Genomic DNA, 18,203 nt, shown 5'->3' with positions numbered 1-18,203 from the left:
AATACACACCCAAGTCTCACTGGACCAAGAGGCCATGTCTGTCCATTGCTGACCCTTCTACCTGCCACAGGAGCTCACAATCGCCATTGTGACTGCTGTTAACATACCCCCGATGTGAACATTAGCACGGCATGATTATGGCGTCTAAACAACAGTGGGCTCATCTGGATGGCATGCACATCATTGCTGGGGACTTTAGTAAAGTATGCCTCAAGACTATTCTCCCCAAATTCGACCAACACGTCAAGTGTGTAACTAGGGAAGAAAATCATGTTCATGTTTATTGTAACATAAAGCATGCATACAGAGTGACACCCCCCCTCCACATTTCAGACAATCAGACCACCTTTCTCTGTTCCTCTTTCCAGCCTACACCCCACTCAAGACGCAAACAAAACCAGCCACCCAGACCATCAAAGCCTGCCCTGAAAATGCCCTTGCCCAGCTGCAGGACTGCTGTGCCTGCACATAGTGGAGCATTTCTGAAATCAGGATCTGGACACACACAGAGTCTGTCCTCTTCTACATCACGTGCTGTATAGAAAATGTTACAGAGGACAGAAGCATCTGGGTCCAGCCCAGGATGACAAAGGATGTCCAGACTCTGATCAGAGCTCATAACTTGGCCTTCAGGACGGGAGACAGAGCTCTCAACAGCACTGCCAGAGCTGACCTGAGGAGAAGCATCAAACAGGCTAAGGACTCCTACATAAAGAAAATAGAGAGATACCTGATGGACAATAACCCGTGTCAGATGTGGAGGGGAATCCAGGCTTGAACCATCTACAAATGTTATCCCCCTCTAACATCCTCCAGCATTAGCAGCACACTGGCAGAGGAGCTCAACAGCGTTTTTTGCCTGGCTCGAGACCAACACCACACACCTGCAGTCACTGCCCCCCCCCCGGTTCCAGCGTCTATCTCTCTCTCTCCAGGAGCACGAAGTGAGGAAAAAACCTAAGAGCAGTGAACCTCAGGAAAGCTGCTGGCCCTGACAGTATCCTGGGGGCGGTGATTAAAGCATGTACAGACCAACTGGTAGGCATAATCACCAAACTCTTCAACCTCTATCTGACACATGCCACCATCCGCACATGTCTTTAGGCCTCCATCATCACCATCCCCCCAAAACCCTGCCATATAGCATGAATGATTACAGACCCATCGCCCTGATGTCTATAATCATGAAGTGCTTGGAGTGATCAGTCTCCCAGCACATCAGAGATCTCCCTCCCTCTTTCCCTCGTCCCACACCAGCTTGCTTACAGGCAAAACCAGTCTACCGAAGATTTCAGATTAAGATTTCAGACAACTTTATTGATCCCAAAAATGGCAATTACGTTTACACTCCAATTACCTCAGACAAGATACAGCAATTAATCCACAATAATTACTTGTTTACCGTAATGATTGCACACATCAAAATTAAAGACAACACATATACATTTGACATTGTTTATGTGCTCTAAATTTGAAGCAGTCCGTCATCCAAATTGAGGCAAAGTTGGTGAAGGCCACAGCAGGAGGGGCCCGCGCTGCCCAGCTTGGGGGTTGAAGGCTGCAGCAGTAAAAACCATGCTGCCTTCGAGGTGGCAAGCAGGAAGACAGGGTGAGGGGAGTGGAGAGACACGGGGGGGGCAATAGGGATGGAGGGAGGGAGACATGCGTCGTGTGCAGAGGAGTTAAAGTTCTGTCAATTTCTGTCCGTGTGTGTAAAGTCTAACAGTATCTGTCCGTGTGTGTGTAAAGTCCGTTGTTGCTAGGCAACAGCAGGCGGGGGGGGGGGGCGAATTCTTTCACCAAGGCTGTAGATCCTTCTGGGGGAAGAGCAGGGAATTTGGCCTTCAGGAGCCGATACGGCTGCCATGTTGATGTTAGGCGGAGAGATACAGAATTCTATTTACTGCACCTCTGACCATCTAGAGTCCAAATTTATGAAGAATATTCTCCGGTCCTCAGCAGTACATTCCTTTGCAATGCAGCGATTTACTCCAAGATTGTATCCATTTTGCATTTGAGTTCAAGAATTCACGCAGTCTGATTACACAGCATTGCCAAACTCATTAATCATGACTGACTGATGAGGGGATGAAATTCTGGAAGCAGCCATCTTGCTAATATTCCTGTGGGTCAGGGCAGCGCACAAACCAATCAGCACCAAACCACCCACCATGAAAGCGAATAGGAATGAATCCTCAACATCTTCCACAGAGAATGGAGCCACATGTCACACTCCATTCTCTCAGGCATCGAGAGCATAGCCCGCTGGGTAGGTTCCATCAGGGCACGCAGGGTCCCCCAACCCTGATCTCCTTGTCGAAAAAAAATGGTGTCAACAGCGTTGAGAGACCAGCTGATTAATTCCATAGTTAATCTAATTCTTAATTTGAAGAATTCACAGTCTGGTGAAGCTGGGACTTTGAAGGTTGGAGCAGAGATAGACAGCAGAAAGGAATAGAGGAGAGGGGAGGAATGCGACTGTCCTTGCCAGAGTCCCAAGCTATCTCTGAAGCTGAAGACGGCATCGCCCTCACTCTCCACACAACGCTGAGCCACCTGGAGAACAAGAGCTACGTGAGGGTGCTCTTCGTGGACTACATCTCAGCGTTTAACATCATCATACCGGACATTCTCATCACCAAACTGATGAAATTACAGATCCCCCTACCCACCTGTAACTGGATTAAAAACTTTCTGACGAGCGGCCCACAGTCTGAGATTCAGGCCCCACCACTCCTCCACACTCATGCTCAGCACTGGTTCCCCTCAAGGCTGCGTTCTGAGCCCACTAATGTACACCTACAACTGCTCTCCAACCCACCCAACCAACTGAATTATGAAATATGCAGATGACACAACAGTGGTTCGACTTATTGGCGATGTGGACGAGACGGCATACAGCCGACAAGAGAGCAGAGTTGGAGGAACTGTTGCTCTGGTGCTCAGAGAACAACCTCACCCTGAATATTCATAAGACAAAAGAACTCATAATGGACTTTGCATGCACGCACGCACGCACACACACACACCTACTCCCATAAACACAATGAACAACCAAATATACCTCCACCCCCACCCCCCAGACAACAACCAACCCAATCTACCTCCACTCCTTTCACCCCCCCACCAGACAACAAACAGGCTAACATACCTCCTCTCCCCTTTAGCACCTTAATAGCACTTGCCTCTGTACCCCCAGTGTTCACAATCAAATTATTATACAGTAAATTTTCCATATTTAAACAATTTTTTGTGTTGTACAAGATGTCTTTTTTAGGGGGGTGTACAGTAGCTCTGCGGGACCTCCCCCACTTTCACTGCACCTCCCACCCCCCATCCCTGTACAATGACAAATATTATTCTATTCTATACACACACACGTGTGTGTGTGTGTGGCCGCAATAAAACAGAACCTGAAGAGAACTGGCATTTGCTGTCTGGTATGCTTATGTTTCTTGGGTCATGGATGAATGCTGCAAAAAAGGAAAGTTGGTAGGACTAATATTTTTGGAGAAATTAGCTATTTCAGCTAACCAGGAAACAGTAAATCCCATGCTGCAATGAACCATGGGAGTTCAGGGTTTTGTGGTTTTAAATGTTGTTATTGTGGTTCATGTTAGTTTGACAGTGTTGTTGGTGTTATTGATTTGTTGTGGTTTTGTAGTTCAATTGGTTTAGTGATTTTAATTAAGGCTGAATCTCAATTCTACCCCTTGGCCCTTCCCCTCCGTTTTGCACAGGCATGAGAGACAGAGGGGTGTCTCAATTCTCTTTATGGAGCAAGGCGGAGGGGTAGGCGGAGGGCTACAAACCCCTTCAAATGGAGTGAATCTGGATGCACACTTCGTTTGGAGGGGTAGGAGGAGCTTACCGCTGTCTCCAAAGAAACAAACATGGTTCCGAAAGGGCCGCACAAATGTAAGTGGCTTTCATTACAAATGACGCTGTTTAGAAAGTTATAACTTCCCAAAAAACTTTACAGGCAATTGCCTATAACAGCAACGTGTATGCTGCTGGATCCATGTTGCGTATATTGTCCTTCTGAAGAATATCGGAACTTCGCTCGTCTGCTGAAGCACTATAATGCATATACACATGAACGCTACGATAAGACACTTTAATATCTCAGACTGGAGAAAATCATGATAAAAGATAAGCACGTTAATTTGTATGTTCATAAATCTTTAGATAATAGCGATCCCTGCTGTTTGATTTCAAGGTCTGTAACGCATGTGTATTTTGTAAACAAACAGGGAGCCCTGAGCAAACTCGTCTCCTAATAAGCTTTCAGGCAGAAAATGAGGACAAGTTTCACCAATGGGAGTAAGTTGGAAAATATATACACACACATGTATGTGTAACACATAACCTGATGTCCCAATAGACTATTATTTGTCAAGGAAATTTCTAAAAGAAATAGGGCTGGATGCAAAAAATGTGAGAATATGAAAAAGAAATATAAGGTTAATGGAACTAGATGCAGCCCATAACATACATACAGGTGCTGGTCATATAATTAGAATATCATAAACAAGTTGATTTATTTCAGTAATTCCATTCAAAAAGTGAAGCTTTTTGAATGTATACATTCATTCCATACAGACTGATATATTTCAAGTGTTTATTTTAATAACTTATCAATTACTAATTAATCAATTAATGATTAATCAATTAACACTATTAATTGTTACTATTATTTATGATGAATTATTATTAGTATTATTCACATTAATTATTAATACTATTAATTATTATAAATTACTAATTCATGAAATTAATTCAAACTTGTGCCAATTCAACATGCAGATCCACCTTGGATTTGCTGTGGCGACCCCGAGTGCAAACAAGGGAGCAGCCGAAGAGACTTACAATTATTAATACCACAAAATTCTCCGACATGACTGTGATGCATTGAAGAAATCTACTTCTATTTCTTTGCATTTATGCAGAAAGGCGAGAAAATAAAAATAGCAAACAGTATACTGAATACGGCAATTTGAGACGGCAGTTTTTTTTTTTCCCCCATAAGGCGGAGGGGTGTCTCAATTCATAGGGCATACCCCTTCGCCTTACCCCTTGTTTTGAAGGGGTAGGCGTAGGGGTAGGGCAAAGAAGAAGGGGAAGGGGTACAAAAGAGAACTGAGATTAGACCTAAGTGTTACACTGCTGTTACCATGAGTGACTTAGTGTCATGCTCCTGGTAAATGAAAAGTGTAGTGCCTTTAATGTCTTCCACCACATTTCTGTTTGTGTGTCAATTAACAGCGTGCTTTTGCTTAGTATGTTCAATGTAAGTACATAATTGTAAATGCATTAAACATACATGGATGACACAAGAAAGTGAAACACGTATTTCTATTATGTTCCATTAAAAAAATTAAATGAAAATATAAAAGATAAAATAATAATAATAATATTGTGTATGTGATAACAAGAACCTAAACAATTTATAAATACATTAAGCCAGTAAATTAACATGAAAAATTACATAATTAACATGATATAAAAAGGATGAAGTTATTCTTTTAAAAACTGTTGAGGGCTAATGTCAAAGGTTCTAAAAACATTATGGACTCACATACCATTCCAATTCATTATAGAAACTTTGCACAATTTATTTCCATCCATCCATCCATCTTTTACCTCTTAGTCCAATTAAGGGTCGCTGGGGGCTGGAGCCTATGCCAGCAGTCATAGGGCGTGAGGCAGGGTACACCCATTTCTGTTTGTGTGTCAATTAAAAGCGTGCTTTTGCTTTGTATGTTCAATGTAAGTACATAATTGTAAATGCATTAAACATACATGGATGACACAAGAAAGTGAAACACGTATTTCTATTATGTTCCATTACAAAAATTAAATGAAAATATAAAAGTAAAGATAAAATAATAATAATAATAATAATAATGTGTATGTGATAACAAGAACCTAAACAATTTATAAATACATTAAGCCAGTAAATTAACATGAAAAATTACATAATTAACACGATAGAAAAAGGATGAAGTTATTCTTTTAAAAACTGTTGAGGGCTAATGTCAAAGGTTCTAAAAACATTATGGACTCACATACCATTCCAATTCATTATAGAAACTTTGCACAATTTATTTCCATCCATCCATCCATCTTCTACCGCTTAGTCCAATTAAGGGTCACTGGGGGCTGGAGCCTATCCCAGCAGTCATAGGGCGTGAGGCAGGGTACACCCAGGACAGGACGCCAGTCTGCCGCAGGGCCACAAACAGACAAACAAACACAGACACACCCACACGCACACCTAAGGACAATTTAAAGATTCCAATCCACCTAATCCGCATGTCTTTGGATGTGGGAGGAAACCGGAGCACCCGGAGGAAACCCACGCAAACACGGGGAGAACATGCAAACTCCACGCAGAAAGGCCACGGGAATTGAACCCACAACCTTCTCGCTGTGAGGCAACAGTGCTAACCACAATTTATTTCCACCCTTGAAAAAATGTCAACTATCTATTTTATAAACACTACCCAATCTAGAGCCTGTGGACGCCCCATGGGAAACATGCTAGTATAGAGTAAGTGTACCCATTAAGCATATGCACCCTTTAAGTCCACTTTCAAATTTGATGTCAATTTACAAAAAAAAAAGAAAATCTATATTTTGCCATCCATTACTTCATCCAATCAAATGGTTTGTTACTTCTATGACATTTTTTATTGGATACAAATCACACTTTCCATTGTTGAGTTAGCCCCACCCCAAAGTATACAGTCTCGGGACCCCTGACTAGAAGACACCCAAAAACGTTTGGCCTAGTTCAAAAATAATGAAGCCTAACTGCTGATTTACATTGCATTTGTCATGAACAAGCCATTATTTTATGTAGCACCATCCAGATTTATCTGTGAGTTGCCTATAGTCTCTTTGACAGCTACTGAAAATTTATGGAAAAATTCCGCATGGTTCCAGAGATATGCATGAAATTTACCCCAAAAATAGCACTTTTTTCATCAATTTTGTTTGACACTGATATTTAGCATTATCATTTAAAGTTGAATGTTAAAGAAATAACCTTGTATTTTGGCAGTTTGTTTGCACTTCATACTAACACATAGTAATACATTTTTTAATGGTAGAAATGTAATTTCCTAGAAAAAACATCATGTTTCTAAAGCAAGGTAAAACTGTCGCAAGCGTAACGCTGAGAATAAGTCCTTGATTTATTTCTGTCAAAACCTTACCTTGTATCTCCTACTCTGCTTCAATAGAATAATTATATTACTTGTTCAATAATACCAGGAACTAATGGACAGAATTTATTTGTTTCAGGCTTCTGCAGACGAAAGAAGATACTTCCAACTGTTGTCGCAAGCGTTACGCTCTAGCACATTATAGAATATATGCACTGATCATTTCTAGCAATGACTGAACCGAGACCAATAGAAATATTGAAACTATGTTATATAACCATACCTAAAATGATAACATTTCACAAAAAAGACCACTTTTAAATTTTGATGGTTATGTCACACTTTGGCTTCATTATTTTTGAACTAGGCCTTTTGTGTTTTGGGACCTGTCAGATTTCATTCATTTTCAGCCCCATCTTTGGTAAGTACATTAATATTAAAACTTATGGAAAATCGAATTGCAGAACTTGAACAACAGACTAGGTCAAATGACCTTCTCATTACAGGTTTGGACATTAAGCCTCGAAGTTATGCAAGAGCGGTGGCTTCAGGAAGGGAGCCCTCTGAAATGGACAACCTCTCTGTAGAGGAACAGGTGATTTCACTTTTGAAGGACAAAGGAATTCTAATAAACCCTAATGATATCGATAGTAGTCACCTTTTACCGCGGAGAGGTCAAAATCAACCTAAAGTCATATTATTGAGGCTTACAAACAGGAAACAGAAGATTGCAATTCTAAAACAAGCAAAGAATTTAAAAGGAACGAATGTATATATAAATGAATACTTGACCAAGAAAAATTCAGATTTAGCAAGACAGGCACGATTTTTAAGAAAACAAAACAAGATACAGGCTACATGGACATTTAACTGTAAAGTTTATATTAAATTAAATGGAACACCTGAAGAAGCTAAAACCTTATGGATTAAAGATGAACATGATCTTAGTAAGTTTAACTGATGTAAGTTGTGAAGTAATACATAAAGAAATGTACTGGTTGATTGTGATGATGGAGGAAAATCTGTATATAATATAATGAACACGGTTAATAATCAGTTTATTTCTGCCAAGGAGCTCTGTTTGGAAACATTTAATTATAGTCATCCTGCCTCTCGCCATTTTGAACTTGAATCAGATCCAGATTCTTTTTTTAGTGACAATATCGAGCGACAATGTAATTATTTTACAGAAGAACAATTTAATGATTATAAAATTAAAGATGAAGATTTTTCAATAATACATTTTAATAGTAGAAGTCTTTCTCGGAATTTTTCAAGGATAAATGATTGTTTAGATACATCTAGAAAAAGTTTTTCAGTGATCGCTATATCAGAAACATGGTTAACTGATGTCAATCAAGATCTTGTACAGTTGGAAGGTTATCAATTGTTTCAGGTAAATTGACAGAAGAGAAGAGGCGGGGGTGTGGCATTATATGTAAGGTCTGATTACAACTGTAAATTAGTTCACAATATGTCATTCACAGTTGATAATATCATGGAATGTGTTACGGTTAAAATTACATCCATAAATTCAAAAAATACGGTTGTTAGTTGTTTATACAGAGCTCCCGGAGCAAATATTGATACTTTTGAAGAAGTAATTATGGGAATGTACAACAAAATAAATAAGAATTCATATTTATTTATCTGTGGTGATTTTAATATCGATTTTCTAAATCCTCACAATCATCCACAAACCACTTCATTTATAAATTCTTTATATTGTTTGGGAGTATTTCCGACCATCATTCATCCAAGTAGAATAACTGTGAATTCAACAACCCTTATTGACAATATTTTAACTAATGTCATATCTGGTAATCTCAGTGCGGGATTGCTGGTAAATGATATTAGTGATCACCTGCCAGTATTTACTGTTTTTGCATCACATGATCGAGTGTTTCAAAAGGATTGTAATAGATTGAGTAGAAATGTCACACCAATAACTGTTGATATTTTAAGGGTGGATTTATTATGCCAGAATTGGAATGATGTTTATGTTGATGATGTTGATGAATCTTATGATGGTTTTATTTCTATCATTTCTAAGTTATACGATAAACACTGTCCTCTTGTTAACAAGATATATACTAAACGATACAGCAATAAACCATGGATAACCAAGGGTCTTCAGAGGGCATGTAAAAAGAAGAACTTACTGTATAAACAATTTATAAAATCGAGATCAAAGGAAGCTGAAAGTAAATATAAAATATATAAGAATAAATTAATTCATATTATGAGATTTAGTAAGAAAAGATATTATAGTGACTTACTTGTTAAAAATAAGAATAATATAAAAAATACATGGAATATTTTAAATGAAGTAATAAAAAAGAACAAAAATGGTACAGATTATCCTTCTTTTTTTCTTTCCAATAATACTGTGATAGAAGATAATGAGACCATTGCTGACCATTTTAATGAATATTTTGTCAATGTAGGTAAAAATCTTGCCAGTAATACTGATTCATTGAGCGTTAAATCTTTTGAAAATAAGATAACATTTAATAAATCTGTGTCAATGTTTGTCGGTGGAACAAATGAAAAAGAAATAATTGATCTGGTGCAGAATTCTAAAAGTAAGAAATCAAAGGACTTCAATAATTTGGATATGGCTTTGTTGAAAAAAATCATTGATTGTATAGTAAAACCTTTCACTTATATTTGTAATATATCATTAAGTTTTGGTAAATTCCCTTCACAGATGAAGATAGCCAAAGATAGCCTTTGTTTAAAACTGGTGACAAACACACTTTTTCAAATTACAGACCTATCTCACTTTTACCCCAATTTTCTAAAATACTAGAAAAAAAATTTGTAAAAAGACTGGATAATTACTTACTAAAGCATGAGATACTCTGTGAAGAACAATATGGATTTAGAAAATCTAGGACTACTTCACATGCATTGATGGATTTCGTGGAAAATATAGCGACTGCAGTCGATAACAAGCAATATACAGTAGGTATTTTTTTTGATTTACAGAAAGCGTTTGACACTGTCAATCATGAAATATTGCTAACTAAATTACAGAAATATGGAATCAGAGGATTAGCATATGACTGGATAAATAGTTATTTACATGGTCGGTATCAGTATGTTCAATACAATAACATTGATTCCGAACTTCGGGAAATTACGTGTGGGGTGCCCCAGGGTTCGGTGTTAGGTCCTTTGTTATTTATATAAATGATATATGTTATGTGTCACGGGTACCGAGGTGTGTTCTTTTTGCAGATGACACAACTGTATTTTGCAGTGGTGATAATCTTGAACAGCTTCTGGACACGGTGGTAAACGAACTGGATAAATTTAAGGCTTGGTTTGATGCTAATAAATTGTCACTTCATCTTGGGAAAACCAAATGTATGATTTTTGGAAATAAACTTGTGCCTAAATGTAAAAGTGTAACCATTAACAATATGGAAATACTCAGCTGGAAACCTCATATAAATTATATAAAATTTAAAATGTCAAAATCTATCGCTATCATGTACAGGGTCAAGGACATATTGTCCCAGGATGGGCTACTCAGATTATATCATTCTTTAATTGTACCATATATGACATATTGTATCGAACTCTGGGGTAACACTTACAAATCAAATACCAATCATGTATTTCTTTTACAAAAACATGCCATCAGAATCATCTGTAATAAACCTTATCTTGAGCCAACGCATTCTCTGTTTATGACTTTAAATTTACTGAAATTTAGAGATTTAGTGGATTATATCACCATACAAACTTTGTACAAAGCTAATAACCAGGCCTTGCCACTTTATGTCCAGAGCCTGTTCAAGATCAGGAAATCTGAATACAGTTTACGAGGATGTATGGTTTTTAAGAAGCCTCCCGTACGTACTAATGTCAAGGGTTTTTGTGTTTCAGTTAAAGGGGTGAAGATTTGGAACAAATGTCCTGTGGAAATTAGATTATGTAGTTCTTTAGTCTGTTTTAAGAAACATTATAAGAAATTAATAATTTCTGGATATAAAGAAAATCATAATAATAAAAAAAAAAGATGTATAAATTTGTGGATGTATGTATTTAATTTGCTTATTTGTATATATAGGAGTGTGAGCATAAGTGTAATTATATGTTGGACTTGGACTTTTGGGATGGGGTATGAGGGGTGGGTAATTTATAAGCTTTGCTTCTTCCCACCCCCTTTTCAGGCACACGGTGTTAAATTTGGTCTTGTTTTTTTGATTTGTTTGATATGTTGTCTTTATGCTGCTGTGTTGTTGCTGAAATAAATAACCTGTTTAATGTTTAATTATGTCAAATAAGTGGTAAATGTACTAATTTTGATTTATAGATAAATAGTATTTTGCCAAATTATACAATTTCCCTTCAAATGGAAAGATGAGTTTTATGAGCTAGCAAAAATAGCTGATCTCATGCTAACACACCTAGCCCTGTTAATGCTACTCTGCCACAAGAACTAAGGTGTCAGCTACAAATATTAAGCATTTTGCTATTCATTTAACATTGATATTTACATAAATACATCATAAATTGTTCTGTGGAGCTGATTAATTTCATAAATTTAATTTCATAAATTTACTTTTTTTTTTTTTTTTTTTTTTTTTTTTTTTTTTAAACGGGTGGGCCTAAATGGTACATCCCATCAAAATGCATGCAAACTACAGTGGAAAAGTATGGTGTGGTCTGATGAGTCCACATTTGAAATTGTTTTAGGAAATCATGGACGTCATGTCCTCTGGACAAAAGAGGAAAAAGACCATCCAGATTGTTACCAGCGCAAAGTTCAAAAGCCAGCATCTGTGATGGTATGGGGGTGTGTTCGTGCCCACAGTATGGGCAACTTACACATTGTGATGGTACTATCAATGCTGAAAGGTACATCCAGGTTTTGGAACAACACATGCTGCCATCCAAGCAACGTCTTTTTCAGGGACATCTCTGCTTATTTCAGCAAGACAATACCAAGCCACATTCTGCATGTGTTACAGCAGCGTGGCTTCATAGTAAAAGAGTGCGGGTACTAGACTGGCCTGCCTGCAGTCCAGACCTGTTGCCCATTGAAAATGTGTGGCGCATTAAGAAGTGCAAAATACTACAACAGAGACCTTGGACTGTTGAACAACTGAAGTCGTACATCAAGTAAGAATGGGAGAGAATTCCACCTACAAAGCTTCAACAATTAGTGTACTCAGTTCCTAAATGCTTGTTGTTAGAAGGAAAGGTGATGTAACACAGTGGTAAACATACCACTCTCCCAACTTTTTTGAAATGTGTTGCAGGCATCCATTTCAAAATGAGCAAATATTTGTACAAAAAAGTTTATCATTTGAACATTAAATATCTTGTCTTTGTGGTGTATTCAATTGAATACAGGCTGAAGAGGATTTGCAAATCATTGTATTCTGTTTTTATTTACATTTTACACAATGTCCCAACTTCATTGGAATTGGGGTTGTTACAGTATAAAAACTTCAAGAAAGGTTTGAGCTGTCACTGGAGAAAGCATCATGCCAAAAACAGTGAACTGCTACCGTGAACACTGTTAATTCCCCTGCAGTAAAGTTCTGCAAGACTGCTGCCTGTCTGCTTCACTGTGTATGAACCTGCTGCCTGGACTCCATTCAGTGACAGCTGCCAGACCCGCACATGGTTATTCACTGTCAAAAAGCATATTGCCAGAGTTTCTGAATAAATGTCATTTCACATGATTCACCATTGTCATTCTTCAGCCTGGTCTGTGACACACTTTTAGAACTTCAGCAGTTATCGAACCATCTAGAACTGTCATTTCTCACAGAATATCATAGCAGTTAATGTATGTGTGCAGCAACCTGAGATGAAGAGCCTGGTCTCTGCATGTGTGGCCTCAGAGACATGAGCAAGGCTGGAGGTTTGATGAGAAGGGCAGACAACCCACCTTGCAGATGATGCAGTGGCAAATCTTCCTCATCATACATGGAGGAAAACAGCTCACTGAGAACCTGCAGAACAAAACACAATCTTATTTAAGTATATAACATAAAATAATGAAATATTAAATCTGCATCATGTGCAACTTCAATTTGCTTTCAAGTTACAGTTCTCACAATAGACAGGGTTGGGATGTTACTTTAAAAATGTATTCCGATACAGTTACTAGTTACCTGTTGAAAAATGTAGTCAGTAATGTAATCCAAGTACCATAATATTAAAGTCATTTGATTACTTTCAATTACTTCTGAATTACTCCAATATCAAATATGCTAATACAGACAAAAGAAACTAAATATAAATAGTCTTCACCACATAGTACAGTAAAATAAAAATAAAACTGTTTCTTTTACATGGCATGCTCTGTTTTACTTCACATTATGAATTAAGAGCACCCACAATATTGTTTTAAACACACTCAGTGTTCACCTGCTAAATTTTCAACAAAAAATGTCAAACAAATGAAGGATAATGAAAACTTAGGAAGTGTGCAGATGAATTTGTAATTAAAAGTGGCTTGCAGAACAATATACAAAACAAAAAAAAAGTCTGCTACTTGTTCAGTAAACATAAAACTATCATACTTTAGTCTTTCACATAGCATTCACACCATGTTTAACATATCAGTCCACTTATTGAACTTTCAAAATAAGAACAGCAGCATAATGAAAACCATTAAGTAAACACTGTCAGTAAGGAGGCGTGGTCACCATTTTAATTCCGGGCAAGTCAGTGATTTGCGTGCATAGAAGTTCAAGAAACAGGTGGAATATGCAGGAAAGCTGCGCATGTTGGCAAAGCCACAAACGGAGGAACAAGGGAGACAATATTTCCTTCCATAAGTAAGTGGTTTTGGTTATTCTTGTCAATTTGTCCGTGATATTTGGATGATAAACAGCTGTATATCTCCTGCCTTACCTGTGTCGCCCGATGACACGGACCATTAACTCTTCACTTATGTCTAGTAAATATTTTCCACTGCTAGACCAATGTCTAGTTAAAATACTTGTCGTTAGTGATTAAAATTGTTTGACAAGACTGGAGTTTTTTTAATTTGCACCTTAAAATAATGAGATTATAATGACCCGCGCTGTGCTGCTCACAGTCACACCCACACAGAGATGTGTACACACACCATTGACTTCATGAATGAAACTCGGTCAATAAAAGATAATTGTGTAAAAATATAATATATATAAATGTATTGTAATGGTTTTAGGAGCCACGCTGCATTGAACACAGCAGCAGCTCAGCCGAGCAGCATAGCTTAACAGCGCAGATCCGTGTCACTTTCAACACTAATATTTGGGAATGTGTGAGTGTCAGAGTAAGTTTAATACTTTCCTGACATAATTTAATGTCATTTAATTTTACTGGCTCAATATCCAGGTCAAAATGGCATTTTAACACGTACTTTGCAAGCATTTTTCTGAGTGTGTTCAGTCACGAATCTCCATTGAAAATGCATTAACATCCAGGTACTTCATCAATATTTTGCCTGGTTAGGAGACGTCATGTCGCTGTCCATGAAGGGACGTTTTCGTTTAAAAAAAAAAAACAAAACAATATTATATATATATACATATGTATATATATATACACATATATATACACATATATATATATACATATATATATACACACATATATATATACATACATATATATACACATATATATACACATATACACACACATATACACATATATATACATATACACATATATATACATATATACATATATACACATATATATACATATATACATATACACATATATACATATATACACATATATACATATATATACATATATACATATATATACATATATATACATATATACACATATATACATATATATACATATATACATATATATACATATATACATATATACATATATACACACACACACACACACATAATATAAAATGCATTAAAATTGTAATCCTGCGAACTAATCCCCATTTTTACTAAATATACCTGTAATCTGAATACGTCTTTTTTTTTATGTAACTGTAGCGGAATACAGTTACCTTTTTTTTGTAGCCTAATTACGTAATGCTGTTACATGTATTACGTTACTCCCCAAGCCTGACAATAGATAAAAACATTACAAATATCAAATTATTTATTTATTTCATTTGACTTTGCATAGGCTCACTGATGACTGAGAAGAACCAATCACATGGACAAAATGGCGCAATACTTCAGGTACTGAGGCACCACTGGCCCATACTGCCCTTTTGAAATATGACCCACTTATTTAGGATATTTCAATATTTTATTCACATTTCATTTCCATTGTTGAATTAAAAGTTCATTGCTTTTAGGATGCATTTGCATTTTTTATGCAATATTATCATTTTATCAATGGCATGAAAAGGTCTTAAAACAACACTGATGACAATATTGTGATATTAAGGTCTATCGGCAGTATTTTCTGAGGCAATTTATCTTCCAGCAAAATTTGTTCTCATGGCAGGCCTATTTTTTTTTTTTTTTTTTTTTATATATAATATCTGCTTCCAAATTCTCATGAATCCATGTATAGGTTGGAAAAGTGGAGGTAGAGAGAGCGAGAGAGAGAGAGAGAGAGAGAGAGAACAACACGGCAGTTAACCTCACAGTGGCAGAGGAAGGAAGGTTAGCATTTTGGAAACATTTCAAAATAAAGATGACAAAAAGGAAGGAAGGAAAGACGGTTCTTTCATGGAGCTGTACAGTAGTGTTCAGAATAATAGTAGTGCTATGTGACTAAAAAGATTAATCCAGGTTTTGAGTATATTTCTTATTGTTACATGGGAAACAAGGTACCAGTAGATTCAGAAGATTCTCACAAATCCAACAAGACCAAGCATTCATGATATGTACACTCTTAACGCTATGAAATTGGGCTATTAGTGTTGAAAGTTACACGGATCTGCGCTGTTCAAGCTGCTGAGCTGAGGTGTCCTGCTGCAGCAGCTGCTGTGTTCAATGCAGCGCGGCTCCTAAAACCATTACATTTATATTATATTTTTACACAATTATCCTTTATTGACCGAGTTTCATTCATGAAGTCAGTGGTGTGGGCACACATCTCTGTATGGGTGTGACTGTGAGCAGCACAGCGCGGGTCATTACAATCTCATTATTTTAAGGTGCAAATTTAAAAAAAATCCCCAGTCTTGTCGAACAATTTTAATCACTAACGACACGTATTTTAACTAGACATTGGTCTAGCAGTGGAAAATATCAAGTAGACATAAGTGAAGAGTTAATGGTCCGTGTCATCGGGCGACACAGGTACGGCAGGAGACATACAGCTGTTTATCATCCAAATATCACAGACAAAGTGACAAGAAGAACCAAAACCACTTACTTATGGAAGGAAATATTGTCTCCCTTGTTCCTCCGTTTGTGGCTTTGCCAACATGCGCAGCTTTCCGGCATATTCCACCTGTTTCTTGACGAGACTAAGTGAACTTCTATGCACGCAAATCACTAACTTGCCCGGAATTAAAATGGCGATCACGCCTCCTTGTCGGCAATGGCTCAGCACTACTGCGCTCTCTAGTTCTTATATACAGCTCCATGAGTTCTTTATTGTGATTATGCATACACATAACAGAATTCCTTTTCAGAACCTCTCAGCAATCAAAGGCTTAAAAACTAAATAAATATGTGCAAAAAATACAGACACACAAATTAATGTAGACAGTCTGTGCAAATTGAACATTGAGCGTTGCCAGTAGTAGCAGCCGTGAAAAGTACAGTGCAGCACAGACAGCATCTGCAGGAGGAAGGGGTTGAGTGTCTGTAAAGGAGTGATGTGTAGGTGTGCATGTAGGGTGCTTAGGGTGATACCCAGCTTTATCTATCCATGAAGCCAGAGGATACACACCAATTAGTTAAATTGCAGGAATGTCTTTCAGACATAAAGACATGGATGACCTCTAATTTCCTGCTTTTAAATTCAGATAAAACTGAAGTTATTGTACTTGGCCCCACAAATCTTAGAAACATGGTGTCTAACCAGATCCTTACTCTGAACGGCATTACCCTGACCTCCAGTAATACTGTGAGAAATCTTGGAGTCATTTTTGATCAGGATATGTCCTTCAATGCGCATATTAAGCAAATATGTAGGACTGCTTTTTTGCATTTGCGCAATATGAGGTCTGTTAGAAAAGTAACTGACCTTTTTATTTTTTGCAAAAACTATATGGATTTGAATCATGTGTGATTGCATCAGCCAAGCTTGAACCTTCGTGCACATGCGTGAGTTTTTTCACGCCTGTCGGTTGCGTCATTCGCCTGTGAGCACGCCTTGTGCGAGGAGTGGTCCAGCCCCCTCGTCAGATTTTCATTGTCAGGAAATTGGCTGATCGACTGCCGCTTTGCTTCATCAAAATTTTTTCAGAAAGTGTGAGAGACAGCCAAGTGGAAACCATTTGGAAAATTCAGATGGTTTTCGGTGGAGATCTTATGGGGATCACACAGATTGAGGACAATTACAACTGGATTAAAGACTGCTCACAGTGGCGGATGGCGCGCCGCGCACCGAGCGGCGATCGACAGGCTCAAACGACCAGATCATTTCCAAAGTGAATGCTTTGTTAATCCCGGACGTCGTCTGACTACCAGAGAAATAGCAAGACAGCTGGACATAGCACTTTTTCGGCACATTCCACTGTTACAGGAGTTTTTGTAATGGAAAGAGGAGCGGAGAAATTCGCCACGGAGCCGCTCATGGCGCGGGATGAAAGCACCTCCGTGTTGGTCTCACAGGACAAGCCCTAACATGCCCAGCTCTTGCACCATTCGGAAAATTCAGACGGCTTTCGGTGGCTTTTCAGTCGTGTGACTATCCGAGAAATTGTGGACGAGCTGGACATGCCACAACATGTCCTGTGAGGCTTCATCATGGCGTTGCTTTTTGTTCTGTGTCCTGCGCCTCCGTCCCGACACGCGAAGTCCTCCGCACGTCTTTTCGTGACAAATAACTCCTGTAACAGTAGAATGTGCCGTTCAAATCAAATCAATTTTATTTATATAGCGCCAAATCACAACAAACAGG

General features: G+C 37.9%; 1 protein-coding gene across 2 annotated transcripts in view; it reads right to left on the bottom strand.

The window, feature by feature from the left end:
* lonrf2 (LON peptidase N-terminal domain and ring finger 2) overlaps positions 1-18,203 on the bottom strand; it is a 130,083-nt gene that overhangs the window by 90,421 nt on the left and 21,459 nt on the right. For both annotated transcript variants that reach the window (XR_004564754.1, XM_034186124.1), the window contains one exon: positions 12,998-13,147. Coding sequence is in view for 1 of the 2 variants with exons in the window: in XM_034186124.1 (XP_034042015.1) it covers positions 12,998-13,147 (150 nt within the window). In the remaining variant the exon portion in view is untranslated. The remainder of the gene's footprint in view (positions 1-12,997; positions 13,148-18,203) is intronic.

The sequence above is a fragment of the Thalassophryne amazonica genome, chromosome 14 (assembly GCF_902500255.1).
Source record: "Thalassophryne amazonica chromosome 14, fThaAma1.1, whole genome shotgun sequence".
Taxonomy (NCBI): domain Eukaryota; kingdom Metazoa; phylum Chordata; class Actinopteri; order Batrachoidiformes; family Batrachoididae; genus Thalassophryne; species Thalassophryne amazonica.
Note: the sequence above shows the minus strand (reverse complement) of the source record. Positions and strands in the feature narration are given on the sequence as shown.